General features: G+C 42.5%; 1 protein-coding gene across 3 annotated transcripts in view; it reads right to left on the reverse strand.

The window, feature by feature from the left end:
• SYTL5 (synaptotagmin like 5) overlaps window positions 1–21,251 on the reverse strand; it is a 220,990-nt gene that overhangs the window by 10,522 nt on the left and 189,217 nt on the right. For all 3 annotated transcript variants that reach the window (XM_067722582.1, XM_067722584.1, XM_067722583.1), the window contains 4 exons: window positions 15,652–15,760; window positions 13,977–14,112; window positions 10,965–11,173; window positions 9,890–10,034 (listed from right to left, as the gene is read on the reverse strand). In XM_067722582.1, the coding sequence (XP_067578683.1) occupies window positions 9,892–10,034; window positions 10,965–11,173; window positions 13,977–14,112; window positions 15,652–15,760 (597 nt within the window). In that variant the 3' untranslated portion in view covers window positions 9,890–9,891. The remainder of the gene's footprint in view (window positions 1–9,889; window positions 10,035–10,964; window positions 11,174–13,976; window positions 14,113–15,651; window positions 15,761–21,251) is intronic.

Below are 21,251 nucleotides of genomic sequence, written 5' to 3' on the forward strand. Positions count from 1 at the left end.
TGTAAGGTAGATAGCTAGTGGGAAGCAGCCGCATAGCACAGGGAGATCAGCTCGGTGCTTTGTGACCACCTAGAGGGCTGGGATAGGGAGGGTGGGAGGGAGGGAGACGCAAGAGGGAAGAGATATGGGAACATATGTATATATATAACTGATTCATTTTGTTGTGAAGCTGAAACTAACACACCATTGTAAAGCAATTATACTCCAATAAAGACGTAAAAAAAAAAAAGAAAGAAAGTACTAGACATAAAAAAAAAAAAAAGCAGGAGGAATAGGTGACACACAACGCATCTTCAAGGATATGCATCCTCAAGTACCCAGGAATAACTTGTAATAGAACACAGGAGAGATCTTAGGAAAGTGAATTTAATGAAAAAGACATTACACTTTGCACTAAGTACAGAGTGGCACAAAGCTTTGGTCTGGGGTGCATATTCCATACAGAAGCTTAGAAGTAGGCATGTTAAGTGTTTAAGCATTGCTACTAATTTTGTACTAAATGTGGCAAAACAAGTAAACAGGAACAGTAATTTGTAGCCAACAACAGAACCAAGAAAACTAGCAAAATGAATGTAGACCTCCCATTATCTCCAGGGAATTTTCTTTTTTTTTTTTTTATTTTGGCCGTGAGGCTTGTGGGATCTTAGTTCCCTGACCAGGGATCGAACCCGGGCCCTTGACAGTGAGAGCACGGAGTCCTAACCACTGGACCGCCAGGGAATTCCCAAGGGAATTTTAAAAATATTATTGTTTCTTAGATCTTTCAACCTTCTCTCCATCTCCCTCCCTCCCCCTCTCCCTCTCTCTCTCCCTCTCTCTCCCTCTCCCCCACTAAAAACAGTGATACTGTATCGTGCACTTAAAAATTTGTTAAGAGGGTAGATCTCACGTTAAGTGCTCTTACCACAATGAAAAAAAGACATAAATGAGTTACCAAGCCACAAAAAGGCATGGAGGAACCTTAAATGCATATCGATAAGTGAAAGAAGCAAGTCAGAAGAGGCTATATCCTGTATGATTCCAACTACATGACATCCTGAAAAATATATAGACACAGTAAAAAAAAAAAAAAAGGAGACCGTAAAAAAGACCGGTGGTTGCAAGAGGTTGGAGCACAGGGGATTTTTAGGGCAGCAAAATGATTCTGTATGATAATGTAATTGTGGATACATGATATTAGGCACTTGCTAAAACCCATACAACTGTAAAACACCAAGAATGAACCCTAATATAAACTATGGACTTTAATTAATAATAATGTACCAATATTGGTTAATCAATTATAATAAACATACCGCACCAATGAAAGATGTTAATTACAGGAGACACTTGCAGGGGGAGGGGAGTGGTAGTATATGGGACTCTTACTTTCTGCTTAATTTTTCTGTAAACCTAATACTGCTCTAACTTCTCAGTCTAAAGTCGATTAATTTAAAAACAAACAAAGAGATCAACTTCGTATCAGAGCAGGAGCTTAGGAGAGTAAATTGGCAGCCAAAGCAGGCGGGTGCCAGTGACAAGGCAGATATAGGTGACCTGGTCACTGGCAGAGTTTGGAAAATTACCGCTCATACTTCTTCCCAAGGAGAGCTGCCATTCCAATGTCCCAGGAACCCAGTGATCCTCAGCTGTTCTTAGGGTACTGAAAGTGTGTCTTCCCTCTCCAGTCCACTAAACCCTTGGACTCATCTTCAGGCCCAGAGCAAAACAGCCTGCCTGTGACAGCTACACTCAATCCAGGAACGGGGACCTAGCGCATTCAGAGTTGGGCCAGTTCTTGCCCCGATGATGTGGTGCCCGTCTCAGAGGTTTATTTACACTGTTTATTTTGAGGAATCCTGCCTGGTGGAAGGGATAAAGGATATCTCCAATGGAGGGGAATCTCCAGTGGAGGCAAACCCCCTCTCCCTATGTCCTTAGCAATTCATGCCTGGCCCAAGTTATATCCCCCATTCAGCAAAACAGAAACCCTGTCTCTAATCAGACCTGTCTTTCATCAACCATGAATTGCTCTTCAGCTATGGGGTCCCCTCCTCACTTATCTACTCAAGCAGACATTATTTCTTCCTGCTAATACCATACTTTTCTTGAGAGGAGTTCCCTACCTCATTACCTTTTCAGGGATGTTTAGTACCCCTTAAAATTTGACACCCTGGGAAGCAGCCAGGGCAACCCCCCTCACCCCAACCCGGCTTTGCGAATTCAGATGCTTTGCAAAAAAATGACTCTAACAGAGCTGGATTCGGAGGTGATAGGAAAGAGCTGAAAATTAATAATAACATTTCCATTAATCCAAGTGGCATAAAGCATTGAGGGCATCTCCTAAGGTTCTGGGCTGCACCCCATCAGTCAGAGGCACAATGTAAGACGATATTTAGGAATCAAGAAGGACTAATTAATTGTGGGTAGTGAAGAAGGTCAAAAGCAAGAAGATTCAGGAAAGTCTAGACATTTCTTTCTTCATATCAACTGAAAGCCAATGACCTCTCTTCAAAAATGTCAATTTATGAATAATGAATATTGGAAAGGATGGAAAAGAAAATATATTCCCAACACTCAATCACTCTAACTACAGTTCAAACATAAATGATTGACATAAACTGTTTTGTGGTGGAATGGCTCCCTTCCTTCCTTGTTTCCAAATGTGAAAGATTCAAAAAATTTTACTGTTAGGACTCATCAATTCCCATGGATCTGCACGAACAAGTTTCAACTTTCTGAAGACAAAATGAACCTCTGGCTAAGTAGAAAAACATGCTTAGAAAGAAGAGTCAGATTCCTTTCCCAAAGTAAGCAGATCTAACAACAAAGGGATAAAAAGAAAATATTTTGATTCAAATCCATATCTACTTCTCTGCTCTTCTATGGACTTTTTTTCCTCAGCAAACACCCATGATTTAAACTTTGGCCATAACTATTATAATAAAATATTTTACTTGTTTTATTAGTGTCTGCCTCAATCAGAGAAAAAGGAAAACGATTAGAGACAATTATCCTCTTGTGCTGAAATACTGGAGAGAAAAATATGATCTATTTTGTCACTTATAGGCAATACTAACTATATACTCCACCTCCCTTCTCCAAGTATGAAAGGAACCCTCTGCCAGAATAGTTTAATAAATTCTAATGTGGTAAATGAGGTCCAATTGCTAATCTGTGAAACACTACGCATTCCTCATAATGACAACAGCAGTTTGTATTTCTATAGAATTTCTTTTGAGAGGATGGTAAATTTCCTTCTGTGGATAAAAAGTGTGATTCTGAACAACATCCCTGTGAAGAAGGTAGGTGTGATCTCCCTGACATAGGGGAGAAGCAATGGGCCATAGAAAGAGACGGTCATTACACTGAAAGAACGTTAAGGAAAAGGGTGGAAAGATAGTTGGCTTATGGGTTACACAACATCTTAACAAAAAACGGACCAGTTTTTCTCTCCCTCAAATTAAACACTTTTGCAAGACTTACTATCTAATCAGATGCAGTAGGAAATTCCACAATGCGTGACATAACAAAGTAAGGGTTTTTTTTTTTTTTTTGTATTGTTGCTGTACACTGGAGACCACTTCATTGTACATAGAATGATCAAGACCTAGCCAAGCACCCAGGAAAAGAAGGGCCTAAGAGATTATGAACTGCAGATTGCTATCTCTAGATCACTAATAATGACCTTTTCTGTTTTTCACAGTGGGTTAAAATTTACAAAGCATATTCACATATATTACCTCATTTGATATCTTCAATTACTACAAGGCAGCCCAATTATCCCTATTTTACAGGCAACTAGATCAAGGCCTAGATTGGATAATTAACTTGACTGAGGTCACATGCCTGGTAAGTAGTCAAGACTTGAGCTTATGTCAATCCGAGTTCAAGTTTGGGCTCCTTCCACCTCACCATGGTTGCCTTGCAATTAATAATGTCCAAGTTAGCCAAAGCCAATCTGTCATCATGATGTAGAGTGGGTCCAAATAATAGAGTCAAGATAATTTGTCCTCTAATGCAGTCTTTCTCAAACTGTGATCCACTTTATTAGAATCACCTAAGAAGCTTGATAAAAATGATGAAGTTTTCTGGAGACTTTGTTCAGTAGGTTTGGAGCAATGCTCTGGAATCAATGTATTAAATTCATACCCCAGATGATTCAGATAATCTTTTGGAATCCTTGATGTGGCCCAATTTCCACGGCTCTTTGCTCAAACCTTGCAAGATCTGATTTTTGTTATAGTTTTGCCTATATAAACTTCCTCGTCCTATTTATTTTCTTTAATTTCAGAGGCCATAAATATACCATTGTGGGAGGAAAGCCCTTCTGCCAGCTTCTAAAAGCAATGCTCAGTTTAGGGTGAAATATCTACGTGGAAGAAAAAACAAACACTGATCACAGCCCAAAATGCCACAGTATTTCTTTCTGTGATGCTTCTGGGACTTGATATCTTCATCCACTTTGCTTCTAAAAGTGGGTTTGCCCTTATTTTTTCCACAGGTTTCTCCTCCCCCGCACAACAGAAACGTTGGGGTAGCAGGTGATGCTGCTGCTGCTATTACTGTGAATCGAGGGGGCTCAATTCACACATTAGTTATGTATCAATACTTAATGATGACTGGTCATATACTTGTTTAAATTTCTTAAGGAAAAGGACGCCAAAATAAAAAGTCCCATCAAAATATCTTTGCTGTTGGTGCTTTTGTGACCTGGAAAATCTACCTCCTGATAATTCCAATGACAGTAACAACATAAGCAAAATGAGAGCCGATTCACTGGATCTTCCACATACCCTGCGGGTGCTATTTACAAACTGAATGGATCAGGTCAGGCCTGTAAGGTTGCCCATGTCCCTTTACAACTTGTCTGATTCAACTGAGGGAAAATTGAGGGCGCTCCAAATAAGGAGTAGGATCTTCCAGGCAAGGCCATGGTCTCTTCTTCTGAGAAGCTGAGATGCTGGGCTGGAGAGCTCACTCTGCTTTTATCTATGCCAAGAGAAGCTGGAATGAGCTGTTTAGGTTTGTAACTAAAGTACTTACAGAAACGTTGCTTTTAAAAGATCAATCGGCAATCACAGTCGGAGATTTTTCTTGATCTATGTGGGTCCCAGTTTCCTTATCTGGTCTCACATTCTCTGATGTTACTTTTTTTTTTTTTCATTTTCACTTAATCCACAAATATTTTCAAATTACCTACTCTGAACTAAGCACAGGGGATATAGCTGTGAAACAATTTAAATATAAATATTGTCTCTGCCCTTCTGAATCTTACATTCTAGGGATGTGGTGGGGAGTGAACTGACACAGGCATTAAAGGACTCATTACGTGAATCATTTATGAAAATGGCGATGTATGTAATGAAGGGGAAAGAGAGGCAGGCTGTTGTGACCTAGTCAGGCAGAAGGGGGTCAGGAGAGGTTTCCCTGAGCAGGTAATGTTCAAGACCTGGATGATGAATGGAAATCAGGCCAATGAGGAGAACAAGCAAGCAGATTCCTTTGCAAAGGCCATGAGATGGAGTAAAGGCTGGCACGATTGAGAAGCAGAAAAATGCATTGCGTGGCTGAAGAGCAGGGGAGAGAGAAAGAGGCATGGCCCGGGGTGAGCTGGAGAGGAGGAAGCAACCATCTCAGACAGGGCTTGGCAGGCCCCGAGCAAGAATTTGGATTTTATTCTCAGGGCAATGGAAAGCCACGGAGGGTTTTAAGGCATGATCAGATGTGCATTTTTTTAAAAGAGCACTTTGAGGATGTACAGATAGACAATGATGAGAAAGTATAGCTAGCGGTAGAAGTCGAATTTAGGTGGTAGGTATAAGGGCTCACTGTAAAATCATTTCAACTTTTCTGCATGTTTGAACATTTAAAAATAACATGCTGGGAAAATCTGGCCACCGTATGGAGAGTGGATTGAGGGAGGGCAAGAGTGGTTGCAAAGATAGCGGCTAGGAAACCTGTAATAATCGTAGAGAGGCATAACGGTGGCTTGTACTCGGGTGGTGGCATGGAGATGGTGAGAACTGGACAGGCTTTTGAGATATTTAGGAGGTAGAATCAATATGATGCCCTGATTGATTTTGCCTCGGGGTAAGGAAGAGGCATAAATCAAAGATCACTCATTTGAAAAGATATATGCACCCAATGTTCACAGCAGCACTATTCACAATAGCCAAGGTGTGAAAGCAACTTAAGTGCCCATCAACAGATGAATGGATAAAGAAGCTGTGGTAGATATATACAATGGAAAAAGAACAAAATTTTGCCATTTGCAGCAACATGGATGGACTTGGAGGGCATTATGCTTAGTGAAATAAGTCAGAGAAAGACAAATACTGTGTTTTCACTTATATGTAGGATCTGAAAAATAAAACGAATGAACAAATATAACAAAACAGAAACAGGGGACTTTCCTGGTGGTGCAGTGGTTAAGAATCTGAATGCAGGGGACACGGGTTCGAGCCCTGGTCCGGGAAGATCCCACATGCCGCGGAGCAACAAAGCCCGTGCGCCACAACTACTGAGCCTGTGCTCTAGAGTCCGCGAGCCACAACTACTGAGCCCACGCACCACAACTACTGAAGCCTGCGTGCCTGGAGCCCATGCTCTGCAACAAGAGAAGCCACCACAATGAGAAGCCCACGCACTGCAATGAAGGGTAGCCCCCGCTTGCCACAAGTAGAGAAAGCCTGCGCACAGCAACGAAGACCCAACGCAGCCAAAAATAAATAAATAAATAAAATTTAAAAAAGAAACAGTTCACAGATACAGAGAACAAAGTAGTGGTTACCAGAGGGGAGAGGGATGGGGGGAGGGGCAAAACAGATGAAGGGAGTTAAGAGGTACAAACTGCTAGGTATCAAATAAATAAGTTACAAGGATGTAGTGTACAGCACATAGAATATTCTCAACGTTTTAGAATAACTGTAGTATAGAAATATCAAATTACTATGTTGTACAGCTGAAACTAACATAATATTGTTAAGTCAGCTATATGTCAATAAAAAAAAAGATTACTATCCAGTGTCTAGTTAGCATAACCTGGTGGACGATGGTACCAGGTACTGAGACAGGATGTACTGGAGTAGAAAGACATGGGTGTAAGAGAGAAGGTAGAATAAAGAGTTCATTTTTGAGTCTGTCAAGAGCATGTGCTATCTTGGTGGAGATATCATATAGGCGGTTGGATCCGGGGCTGAGAGGAAGGATCTGGGTTCGGGATGTGAATCTGCAGTTATAAGCATATAAGTAATCATAAAACCATGAGCATACAATACATGATAATGCCGGAGAGGATGGATAAAGGGAGGAGAAAAGAAAGAACAAGCATCAAAGAATCCAATGTTAACAATCTTTAACAGAGAAGGAAAGGGAACAATTAATGAAACAGAAAAATTAGGCATGTATGATATTGCCAAAGGCCTCTATTGAAGGGCTTTTGGGTTGTTTCCAATCTTCTGCAAGCAATACCCTTGTATGTACTCATTTCTCACATATGTATCTATCTCTGTAAGATAAATACCCAGAAATAGAATTGCTGTGCAATATACACATCTCATTTTGAATTTCAAAGTGTTTAGTTTTGAAAAAAAGATTGCTTAGAAAAGCCACCAAACATAGATAGCTTAGTTAACCATATTTAATGTGGCATTTGATAGGACTGGTTAAATAAATTTAATATATCCCATAATGTAATACCCTGTTGCCATAAAAAAGAATGAGGCTGTCAATATATACTGATACGGAAGAGGAAGGGGTAGGACTTAATTTTCACAATTTTGAACCATTTGAGTTTTATGCCATTCACATGTATCACTTAGATTAAAAATATTTTTTGTACTTCTACACTATACTTAAAAAAGAGTAACCTAAAGATCAATTTACCTTTTATTTTTAAGAGCCACACCAACGGGTTTCTGATGGACTTAGGCACACCTGGGTCTTGCGTTATGGAAATACCCAGTTAGATGTTGGATTTTATGAAGTCACGACACAGAATTGCTCTGACCGTGGCAAAGGTCTGAATACATAAAGTTCATGCTCATCTTGAGTTCGAGTTATAAATTTTGGAATTGATTAATTTTGCCACTTTTATTATTAGTGAATAAATCTGCCTCATTTTGTCGACTTTAGAGGTGTCTCCAGGCTTCACCATCGCCACCCTCTCTCACCTCCCCTAAAATGTCTCTGAAGACATACTCAGTCGTATCAAGTCTGAAGACAATTTATATTTCCAATATAGGAAGTAGTGATGATCGTACACTTTTTGTTTTCCGTTTTTAAGAAGGGCAACATAGAGATATGGGTGTGAGTTTAAAAAAATGTACCATATGCACTAAGCTACACTAGACTAATAACTTCAATTTTCTAGAATTAGAGAGGCTGTTTTTTTTAATAATAATGAATATGGATTGCTTATTCCCCTTTCTAAGAATAATGCTAAATATATTCTTAAACCTGTTTTCAAAATTCAAGAAGAAATTCAGAATATGGAACAATTAGCTAGAATAAGCCTGAAGACGATTCTAGCTTTCCTACTAGTAAAATTCAGTATCTATCCTTTTAAGGATTTTATCAATACATGAATTCGAGTGAAAAAATGAGCTGAGGGGTTAGAACATGACTCCAGAAGAGGATTGGGTCAGTTACGTTCATACACAAATAATCAGACTCTGCTCCACCTCCCTTGGTCTAGGTCCTCCTGTCCATCACGATAAGCATCGGATCACGCCAAAGACCACAGTGAAAAGAACACTGGTCTAGGGGTCACACCCTGGATTTAAGTCTGGATACACTCACAGCTTCTATAATACCTTGGGCAAGTCATTTCTGCTTTCTGGGCTGCAGATTTGGAATCTTCAAAATGAGGAACCAGGTCTGAGGTCCCTTTCAGCTTTAACTCCCTTCATATCTAAGTTTGGTGGCTAAAGTCTCTGGAATCCCAGGTGACAGAAGGTAAGGTAGATTGAACTCCTGGCCACATTCCTTCATTCCTTCCTGCATCCTCGCTCTTGCCCTGGCTTCAGTGTGAGTAGAGTATGTTCCCCTGCCTCTTGATTTGGGGCTTGGCCATATGACTTCCTTTGAGCAATGGGATATCGTAGACATTACACAAGTAGGGGCCGAAAAATGTGCATTGCTTCTTATTCCCTCTTAGTTAATAGCTTAGAACATTTTATAAAATAAATGTCTACGATGGCTAGGTCATAATTAGGGTGACTCTACCTCCCAAGTTTGCCGGGTCAATCCTGGTTTACATCTATTGTTCTGGTGTAATGATTTAGCTCTCTTCACTCCCAAAAGTGGGATGATTTACAGTAGCAATTACATAGTCACCACAGAAAAACCTCAGTTCACCTTGAAAACCTACCCGGTTAATCCACAAGTTGGCCACAATAAGAGGGCCATGCCCTTGCCCCAGAGTCCATACCCACAATGCCTTCTTTGGATCATGGGGATTCCCACTATCCCCTCTTCTTACTCTTCAAGTGGTCTACATTCCAAGTGGCCCCCTTTTCCCTCAAACCTTGAGAAAACGTAAAGCCACTCACAATTAGAAAAAGTCTGGGGACTCCCAATCTCAACTGCAGCTTCAAATAAGCACGCACCATTTCCCCTACGGTATAAAACCTATGAATCATTGCACAATTTGCTTGTTGACACGACAGTGTGGTATACTTTCTATCATGCAATCAAAAAAGCCCTGGCCCATGCACATAGAGAGGTACATGCTTTTTCACACACCCGGCAAGACTCTAGGTGTTCATAACACTGATATCTCTCCTCTCATGTCCCAATACCCTCAGGTAAGAAATGGCAGGGAAGCAGACTCCAGGTCCCAAGCCTGCTACTGGTAGGAAATAACACCCAGACAGTCCCAAGAGGCCTCATTTTGGAGAACTGGTACCTTCAGAGCTTACTCTTCCCCATGCTGGCACGGAGCATGAGCACGCCCTCTACCAGAGTCCCAGGATTGTCTACCATCTTCTGCCAGAGGCGTTGCTCTTCCCCCTGAGAGTCCATCCAATCCACGGTCTTCCCATGGCTCACACCTAAAGAAGGGAAAGGGAAGCATTACACTTTACAAATGAAACGTTTTGATCTTCTGGAAGACACCTATCAACCTCTGAGGCGGACCCGCTGACCAGAGAGCCCTTCAGTGGCTTGTTCTCACCATATCTAGTGAGTGGAGTTAGCATGGACTACATCCTTTGTAGCCTGCGTTACTCTCCTCTGCCTAGATGATGTGGAACAAACCAGGATGGCCCTAGGGGCTCATTTCTCCCTCACTTTGGTAGTTTAAGTAGAAAGCTGGCTCATCTAGACTGAGTTAACACAACAGAAGAACAGGCTGACTGGGAGTTTTTGTTTTAGTGGCAGAGCTAGTCCTGGCTCTGCCGAATCTATACACGTGCTCTACTGCTGTAATTCCCCCCACCCTCCCCAATTCGCCCTGTTAAAGCTGTGTCTTGTGGAATCAGTGGTGTGTTTCCATGACCTGTTTGAACAACATGAGACATTATTTTTTAGGGGAAAAATGGATTTCCTTTCGATTCAAGCAGTGTAATGGCTGCAAGCATGGACAAAACTGAGAAGAGGTTGAAGTCAAGTTCGTCTTGGAAGTCCTTTTCTCCCCGGTCAGAAGCATGTGCTGTCTTAGTGATCCTCTCCAGAGAAAATCCTGAAGTAAGGCTCAAGAAAGTAGTTGAAATTCACTTAGACTAAAGTGTAAATGGTATTTTATGAAAGGACTGAATATAAGCATTATACACCCCACACTTCTAGCTGAAGGATACAAAGTTACATAGTAGTAATTTTAACAATGAACCAATCCTTGGCTAAAGTAATAGAGCATCTGTGGAAATTTCGAGAGTCGGCTAAGAGGAAACTACATATATACTTAGGACACATCAAACCTGCAGGAACCACTCCCCTGCCCCATGCCAAGTCACAGACTATCTCAGGTTTACCAAGTCCCTCACCGCTTCCAGAATTCAAACGAACTCCTCCCAGAAAGATGTTGCTGGAGAAGGCCTCCTTGTCCCAGACGGTAAGTTCTAGGCAAACATTCTTTATATCCTGGGGATGCAGGCCAGTGAACACGAAAGTATGATTCCACTGAGGGTTGACACTCTTTTTTATTACCAGAGTTTTGTGCTTGGTGGCTTTGCTATCATCAGGGAGCAGGTAGCTGCAGGAGAAAACACAATCAAGCCATCAGTGAGACAGTAAAGCAGAAAAAGGCACCCTTGCGTAGTCATGTCAATTTCCCATAATTCCTCGTGTGTGTGTATGCGTGCATGCGTATGTGTGTGTGTGTGTGTGTTTATCTGTGTCTATTTGATTTTATTTCCCAGCATCACATATGCTTAAATCTGGGTTTATTTAGTGGAATGGTTTATTATTTCTTTTAAGTGGGGCAACAGTAAAATGCCCACACTCTTTTTTTAAAAATATTTATTTATTTGGTTGCACTGGGTCCTAGTTGCGGCACGTGGGCTCCTTAGTTGTGGCAGGCGGGCTCCAGGTGGCTCCTTAGTTGTGGCAATGCGAACTCTTAGTTGTGGCATGCATGTGGGATCTAGTTCCCTGACTAGGGATGGAACCCGGGCCCCCTGCATTGGGAGCGCAGTCTTATCCACTGTGCCACCAGGGAAGTCCCCCGTCCTCTACTTTCTAATCCTGTATTGGTCCTTCCCTCCTACTGAAATGAAAATACCTCCTGTGGGAGACACTATGTAATAATGTTCTGCCTCCTATTACCTTTGGCCCACCTCTGAGGTGACATGAAGCCACGATGAGCACTTCCTGGCATGTGGACAGCTTCCTACTTCAAGTGCCTGTGTCTCTTTGCTTCTCTAATTAAGGACTTTGGTGCTCTGTGAGCTGACTCAGCTTCTGTGCAGGAAACCCTGGAATTACTGGGAATTTAATGTCCCCAGGAGCAACCCTCAACCAATGAGTTTTAGAAATTGGTGGATGAGTCTCCCAGCTTCCCTGTCCCTTGAAGGGATGATCCTAAGGTACATTCCACAGAGTTCCTTCCTAAGTGGAACTGAGCCCCAGTTGCTCACAGTGGTAACCTGCCTAGTAACATATTTTTATCAGTTTCCCTCCCTTCACTGTCTCATTTTCTCTACTCTGTTTTTGATCACAGTACCTGACGAGTCAGGGAGCAGACTTTAGGGAAGGAGACTTATGGGTATGAAATTAGTACATCAAACCTGAAAAAGACCACAAATGACCTTACAATAAAGAAGACACATTATGACACTTGAGATTTCATTTCCTGTACCAAACGGAGACTGCTTACCTCCCAATTCATTCTCTCCCTATTTTTCTAAAAAAAAAAAAAAAACAAAAAAAACACACAAAAATCCTCATTTTTTTAAAGTTAGGCACAAGATTGTCCAGAATAAAGACTACATTCCGCAGCCTCCCTTGTAGCTCACATAGCCGTGTGACTAAGTTCTGGCCAATGGGATAGCTTACCTTTAGTCTTTGTTTACATATGAGAGAAAAAACTTTTGTCTTGTTTAAGCCACTGTTATGTTGGCTCACGGACAGACCTAATATTTATTGATATATAAGACTAAATGTTACACAAAGGTCTATTCTTGCTCTCTCATGCTCTTTTTCAAAAAATCTGAGGTCCCTTTAAAATCAGCTCAATGTTTAAGTGTAACTAGGGAGAGAATTCACTAGAAAGTTACTGGCCTTTAAAAAGGAAAAAAAATATATATATATATATATAAAAAACAAAGATACTGTCCTTTATTGTCTCTGCTTCATAAATGTTCAACATGATAAAGTAAAAACTATTCCGGAAGATGTTAAGTCATCCGTGCAAGCCCACAATGAGTTCATGGGCGAGAAGCCATACCCTTATCCCACCAGTGAGCAGGAAGCGGCCAGAGCTAGATGGTAGGGCTGGGGAAGCAAATTTCAACGGCAGAATCCACAGAAAGCATTTCTTCTGTGCTTAAACCTCCTGGGAGAAAGAGTCAAGGACAGATGGACCAGGATTCAGGCACACACGCTCACCAGTGGGGAAGCCCCAGACATCTGCTTCTCCTTATTACCGCCCTTACCAAAGTTAGACTGTGTGAGCATAAAGGATTGACTCATTTCCTTGTAGGAAAAATTACACTTTTCTAAGAAGGATTGAGGAGAAGAATGATACTGTCATCTGACTCAAAGAATTAACCTCACGGCTGGCATCACGGGACTTTTTTTACCTTATGCATTTTGTGATGCTCTGTGAGAGCAGGGACCGTGTCTTATTTTTGGAACTGCAGGACTTAGTGCTTGGAACGTGTGCATGTATGTGTTTGTTGCAATGAATGAAAAATATCCTGCTGGTTCTAGTTCTTCTAATTATAGGAGAAAAATCTCAAATAGAAATCAGGAGGGATTTGTTGTTTGGGTTGCCTTGAACGGGTAAGAATGTCCATTAAAAGGGCTGCATTCCCTCAAGAAACTGCCCAGGGCTCCACAAAGTGGGCACAAATGCCCAAGAGGCAGTCTTGGAGTTTCCCCAAGGCACTCTCCAGTGGGTATCTCTAGGGATGATGCTCTGACATCTCCACTTTTTACAATTTCCCCCAAGAGAGCAAAATACCAAGGATCCAATATTTTTGTTGACGCTGCATACAGTCAGCACCAAAAGATAAAAAAGCACAATACAAGTATATTACATGTAGAAAATCATACTTTCTCCTCCTGTGAGAAACTAACCTCACAGGAAAATTTGCCAGTCTTGAGGGCGAGAGTCACAGGACATCCTGAAATATGCTAGAAGCAGGCTGAGAGCTAGAATAAGCAGATCTCTCTTGCATTGTTTTCAATGTAAGCGCCAGCAGTGAAGGGGAGTTCTTTCCTAGCACACATTTAGAATAAGAACAACACGGAAGCCCCACAGCCACCGTCTCATGGATCACAGACCTTTTCATCTCCCATTAAGTACCATCGAAAATGAGCTCAAACAAAATTACCCCTTCACAAAGCTATCAGAAGTGCCTCCTGATTTCACGGCTGTCAAATTCTTCGCCTCTTTGATGAACACTTCTAGGATTCCTCCAGAGATGACAGGAGAATCCTTCTTCTTTCCTCGTTTAAAGGGCTTCTTTCCTGCATCAACCATCAGAGAAAAAGAGAGAAAGAGAGCCAGAGAGAGAGCCAGAGAGAGAGAGAGAGAGAGAGAGAGAGAGAGAGAATGAGGGAGGAAGAGAGAGAATGAAAGAGAAAGAGAGAATGAGAATGGGGGGGAGGGGAAGAGAAAGAGAAAAGAAGGGAAGAGATAGATCATGGATTCCATTTCAACATTTACAAATAAAATCCACAAAGATTTATTTCATTTTCAGAGTGAACGAGATCTTTACATTACTGTATACTTTTCCATGTAATCACTTAAATGCTTTTACACCACTGCATTCCTTCTGGATATATCTTTCAGTTTCGTTGAAAAAAATAAGCAAATAAATTAAAAAAAATTAAATACTCCCCGATAACATATAAAGGGATAAAATAGAAAACACCCCGAGAGCTGCCTGGGCCACATCCCTGCTCTCTGTGAGGAACAGCTACAATGAAAGCCACACACATGTGCCAAGACCCCCAAAGAGAAAATTCCTAACTCCCGTCTTGGATATTTTAGTCGCGTACACTTTCAACTCCATGCTGGGCCAGCTCTAAAGGCTATAGCTCACACACAATTACATTTGGGGGTGAGAGGAAACTCTTCCCGCATCACATTTTTATTCTGATGACATACGCTCGACATGAATAACGACCGCCTCCACCACCACCTTTATTTAACACTGTTCTAAGTGCTTTGTATGAATGAACCTATTCAATTCTTGCAATATCCCTAAGAAGTGAGGCAACTGAGGCTGAGAGATAGTAATTTAGTTGCACAGGGTCACAATGACAAGGGTGATAGGAAAAGAAAGATAAAGGAGGCTGCCTGTAGGAGTTGAAGAAAGAAGAAGGGCAAAAGGGATTTAAAAGTTGACTCCAGGCTTCCCTGGTGGCGCAGTGGTTGAGAGTCCACCTGCCGATGCAGGGGACACGGGTTCGTGCCCCGGTCCGGGAGGATCCCGCATGCCGCGGAGCGGCTGGGCCCGTGAGCCATGGCCGCTGGGCCTGCGCGTCCGGAGCCTGTGCTCCACAGCGGGAGAGGCCACAACAGTGAGAGGCCCGCGTGCCGCAAAAAAAAAAAAAAAAAAAAGTTGACTCCATCTGGATTTTTCCTTTGTATTTTTTGTTCCAGGTTAATTCCTTTCTCAGGATGCCCTGAGCAGCTGTGAATGTCATAAATCCAGACAGCATCTTTCTGCACCTCCCCTCTCAGCAGGCCATCCCCCATCTCCCCCTAACCCCCCCACTCCACCCGGCAGGGGGGAAGATCCTATATGTCCTGGACTTCCAGGAAACAAATCTCAACATTAAGGTTGGTCTCTAAGTATGAACTCTGTCCTTTCCTTCTAAGAATCTGACACCCTTCCCCATACACAGTGTATACTTTTCGACTCTCCTTAAACGACAGTGACACCTAAACCTTTCCATTTCATCTGTGTAATGTAAAAGTAACACAGTCCCCTGATCCCTATTTCCACACTGCTAGAAATGGAATGTCCCTGATCAAAGTCATTGATTGGTTTTCTCTACCTTGAAGCTGTCCTAGTGGAGGTGTCAGGTTCTCCTCTGGGGGTATGTAACGTAAAACGACTGTCAGCTCTCCTTTGTACTGAAGGCCGATATCCTCAGCAAATTCCACCTGGCCAAGAGGAGACAGGTGAAAAGAAAAAGTGAGAATGCTTGGTTTGTAATTTTGTAGCCCATATTTGAATGTACAGTATTTACTTGGTAGCGTAAATGTGACAATTTATTCCCATTCAACTATGTTGGCACTTACTGGTTCAAGAGATGCCTCAGGCATGAGAAAAGAGAGGCTGGAAAACTCTATGAAGCTATTTGAGTATAACATTCAACGCTAAAGGGCTTCCCTGGTGGCACAGTGGTTGAGAGTCCGCCTGCCGATGCAGGGGACGCGGGTTCGTGCCCCGGTCCGGGAAGATCCCACATGCCGCGGAGCGGCTGGGCCCGTGAGCCATGGCCGCTGAGCCTGCGCGTCCGGAGCCTGTGCTCCGCAACGGGAGAGGCCACAGCAGTGAGAGGCCCGCGTACCGCAAACAAACAAACAAACAAACCCCCAAAAAACATTTAACGCTAAAGTAAAAGGAATTTGAGAGGAGATATATAACACACGTTCGGTGAATCAATGGACACTGAGTGCCTGTGATGGATTGAGAACTGGACCCATCATTGAACATACCCAAATAATTTGGGGTATGAGGCAGGAATAAAGATGTCACTGAAAACAGCCCCAGAAGATTCTTCTCTCTGTCTGTCCTTGATGTCTCAAGGCCTTCCTAAGTGTCCAAGAAGGGGCAAGTAGGCAGTAATGTCTGGTTCATATTGGGCTGCCAGCCACCAACTATGAAAAGCTATACTGGTAATTCACATCATTAAAACTCAATGAGGAAAAACTGGTTCACTCCAACATTGCTGGTGGGACTGTAAAATGGTTCAGCCACTCTGGAGATCAGTTTGGCATTTTCTTAAAAGACTAAACATACAACTACCATACACCCTAGCGATTTGCACTCTTGGGCGTTTATCCCAGAGAAGTAAAAGACTGTGCACACTGAAAAAAAATCTGTACACACATATTTGTATCATCTTTATTTGTTACAGTACAAAACTGGAAACAACCTAGATGTCCTTCAATAGATAACTGGTTACATAAACTGTGGTACAGCCATACCATGGAGTACTACTCAGCAAGAAAAAGGAATGGCTATTGAAACACACAACAACTTGGGTGACTCTCTAGAGAATTATGCTGAGTGAAAAGAGGTCAGCTTAATAGGATACATACTATACGATTCCATTTACATGACATTTTTGAAATGACAAAATAATAGATATGGAGAATAGAGTCATGGTTGCTAGGGGTTAGGAATGGGGGTGGCAGGGGGGAGGTGGGTGTGGTTATAAAAGAGCATGAAGGATCCTTGTGGGGATGGACCCATTCTGTATCTTGGCTGTAGTGGTGAATATACAAAGCTACACATGTGACAAAACTGCACAGAAATAAATACACGAACACACAAACGAAAACCGAGGAAATCTGTATAAGATGAGTGGATTGTATCAATGTCACCACCTTGGTTGTGGCATTGCACTATAGCTTTGTAAGATGTGACCGTTGGGGGAAACTGGGTAAAGGGTATATAGGATCTCTCTGTATTATTTCTTACAATAGCATGGGGATCTACAGTCTTCTCAAAATCAAACTTAAAATTTAAAAATGCAGTGTGAGCACATACCCACAGCCTCTGTTCTATAGGTCTCCCGTTTGCCACTGAGTCAACGGAACTTTGATTTTTCATAAATAGGGTAAGAAAAGTAGTGTACTTTCCTCAGACTTTTCCTGCAGGAACTTGACTGCTGAGCAATGAGTCAAGGGCTGAGAACTGCTCTCTTCTGAGAGAGGGCAGACTGAAAGAATTCAGAAACCCCAAAACCCACAAGAAAGCCCAAGGCTGTTCAAGCCTCAGCAAAAAAGACTGATACCATTACAAAAGGAATCCTTGCCTTACTTTGCTTCCTCTTGGTGGTGCTAAAACTTATTAGTAAAGGTGGGGAAGTCATTTGAAGTATTTTTTTCAGCTATCTTGCCAGGGGCACAAATGATATTAGATGGTGGAACAGACTATCCATCTAATATTTAATTATTTTAACTTGAGTGCCTTGTAAGAGGACTTTTCTAATTGTTTTGATGGTTTCAGTAAATTTTAGTTTATGTGAAAGTCACAAATGGAAAATTAGAATGGATATTATGACAGATAAAAGAGATCAACTGCTTTTTTGGTACCATGGCTAATGAGAGGTGAGGTATTTGTCCTCTCTGGATCTGAGTGGGCTCTGCGATTGCTTTGACTAGTAGAATATGGCAGAAGTGATAACGTACCAGTTTTTGGGCCCTGGCCTTAAAATGAACGGCTTCTACTTCTTCTCTTGGAATGAATATTCTTGGGATTCTCCCTCTGGGAACCCATGATGTGAGGTCCAAGTCACATGGAGAAGCCACACGTCAGTGCTCTAGTCGGCAGGCCTAGCTGAGTGCCTACCTAGCTGGCAGCGAACATCAAGTATGAGACGGCCAACTGGAGCAACCAGCCCAGTCAAGCCCTCAGATGACTTCAGCCTCAGTCTACCATCTAGCCTCAACCGTATGAGAGACCTTAAATAAGAACCACCTAGCTGAGTCCAGTCACCCCACGGAATCAAGAACGATAGTAATAAATTGTTGTTTTAAGCCACTAAGATTTAAGGTAGCTTTCTATACAACAACAGTTAACCAGTGCAAGCTCTGTTTGCTTTCAGCTGAGATCTTTGGGTAGGAAAATATATTGGCAGAAAAAATTATATGTGCAGGTGTCACATACTAACGTGTAGTGTATTTGTAGAGATCAAAACATGCATTATTGGGATTTATTAATGTTGCATTACTTTCTAGCTGAAATTCAAATACACTGGTGACTTGGTATAAACACAGTCCTCAAATCTTGTGGGAGTAGAAAATAATAAAGGTGAAGTCTTATGGCATTATAGCCACACACGAAAGAAATCCAAAGGAGGGAGTCATCTTACAGTCTGCACATAGCTAATATCTTGGGGTATTTTTGGTACGCTTGCAAGGAAATTCCAAGGCAACATCCTGTCCTGGCATACTACCATTTTACATTAGTCAACCAACTCCTACTCAGAAAAAGGTTGCAGAATTCAATACAGTTTATTCAATTCTACCAACACATAAGGAATGGCTTCTTGTAGTAATGATTTTAAGGCATTTTGCTAAGTGCTACGGGGACACGGAGAGAGACCCGGCTTTCAATGAATTTTCATTCTATCCAGGAGATATATATTCAACGGAAGCTCTGTTCATCTGCCCGAATGCTCTCCATTCCCAGCGAAGAGCAGAATCCTCTACAAAGACCGTGCGTGCCCGCTCCCATCAGCTGAAGTGCATGCTTAAGTCAGCTGCATTAGTCCCCGAAGCTCTATGCCAGGCCTATTTGTGGCTGTAATTATATAACTGAATGTCACAAATTGAAGAGTCCCAAAAGACAGCTGCTACTACAAAAATTAGGTTGACCGACTTATCAGAACTAAAGATTTGAAAATAAATTTGCTATTGGATTATATTTGGGCTCCAAGCTGTAAAAGATTAGGAACAAGATGGTGAATATGTAGAAAGGTTTTTGCACTTGGTTGACTTTGAAAGTACTCTCAAGTTTTTGTTTCACTTTAGAGAAACGCAAACTAGCAACTGTTGATTAGGATACATTAGGGTCAGAATTTATGCCAGGAGGATATGACAGAATTGCAATCACTGAAACCATACTCAAACAAAACAAAGTGCCCGTATATTAGAAGACCTGAAAATGAATGCACATGTATTTAAGTTAAAATACATGATTAAGAAATGCACTGGGGGAGCGGGTATGTGTTTGACTTCCGTGACTTAGTCTATGAACTGACCTACTATTATTGGTCCTGATTGCTGGGAGAAGAGGGCTTCTACCACACAGCAAGCTCAATGCCAGACAAATGATGACAGTGGCTCCCAATACAAGTACAAAGAAACTACTGTGGGAAGAGAATAATCCAGAACGGGGTGAAGAGGGGGCCCGTGTCTGGTCCTTAAAGGATGGGAGAGATGATGACATACGAAGGGGGGTGGGGGGAGATGATTAGTCTGGGTTAAGAAAGCAGGATGAGCAGAGTACAGTGGGGCTTGCGCAGAATGTGTCTAAGGACTGGTAGGGAGTCAGGTGTGATCAGAACTGTGTGTGCAGGGAAGAAGCAGCAAGGAAGACGTAAACAAGCTGTCTACTCTGGGGTCCTGAGGAGACCTGAAGACACGAATTCCTGTTATCGTGTTTTATTAGGGTGGGTAGTAGGGTAGTGGGCCCACAAAGTGAAGAGAGGTTTACCAAGGTTGTGATATGAGGCAAAGTTTCATGGAGAGTAACTTTTGCTCAGTCCCACAGGGGAGCTCTGAGGATAAGACAGGTCACACCTCAGAGCTGTCTCAATCAGAGGCAAGGGAGTCACCCATCAGTTATTGATCAAGGGCTCTGCCCTCAAGCCCCAGAAGCCTTAAATACCTAGGCTCTTCTGGCTTTCCATGCCCACACTCCAAGCCCACTGCAGCAGCCTGAGGACGCCTCTCCTACACAGATTGGTAGGTGCTGGCTGGCAGGAGGGACAGCCATGGGGAGCCATGTATGCATGAAAATGGGGATATAGGTAAAGCACTGACATCTTCCTCTGCTCCAGAAGGCTTTTTGAAGAGCTAGAGATCCACTTTCCATCAGAGTAGGAAGCAGAGTTTCCACTCAGACACTTACAGGTCTAAGGTGGGGTCATGTATCATGGACATAAGTCTGCTCAAACTGCCACATAAAGAGAGAGCCCTTTAGCTAGGCAATCATTTCACGGGACCTTATATTACACTGACTCTGCCTGAAGGTGGGATGGCGAAGATTTCCTTGGAAAACCACTTAAGCTTGCTGTTGACTTTCAAAGGTCCTTTATATAATCACACCTTCTGGGAACACTCGAAAGGCAATTTATACTGACAAACTCTTCTTGTCTAACTACCTAACATGCCTTCCGGTAAGATAGCGAGTTATAGCTAATAAACAGTCCCACGTCATGCAGTAAATGGGAGTTAGACTGTGAAACTACTTTCTAGTAAGTACATCTGGCATCTTGAGTTCTTTCTCCATCTGCGTTGGCCTCCATATGGGTTGTAAGACCCAGCAAAAACAAAGGAAGGGGCTTCCCTGGTGGCACAGTGGTTGGGAGTCCGCCTGCCGATGCAGGGGACACGGGTTCGTGCCCCGGTCCGGGAAGATCCCACATGCCGCGGAGCGGCTGCGCCCGTGAGCCATGGCCGCTGAGCCTGCGCGTCCGGAGCCTGTGCTCCGCAATGGGAGAGGCCACAGCAGCGGGAGGCCCGCGTACCGCAAAAACAAAAAACAAAAAAACCCAAAGGAAGGTGTCCAGGGACTTTTCACCAACACAGAGTCGATAAGCAATAAGGCACTGTGTCTTTCCAGCCTTCCCACTGCCAAAGGATGTCAGTATTTCTGAATGTTTAAAGACTGTTAATTCCGATCGTCTATTACTAA

The sequence above is a fragment of the Pseudorca crassidens genome, chromosome X (assembly GCF_039906515.1).
Source record: "Pseudorca crassidens isolate mPseCra1 chromosome X, mPseCra1.hap1, whole genome shotgun sequence".
NCBI classification, from domain to species: domain Eukaryota; kingdom Metazoa; phylum Chordata; class Mammalia; order Artiodactyla; family Delphinidae; genus Pseudorca; species Pseudorca crassidens.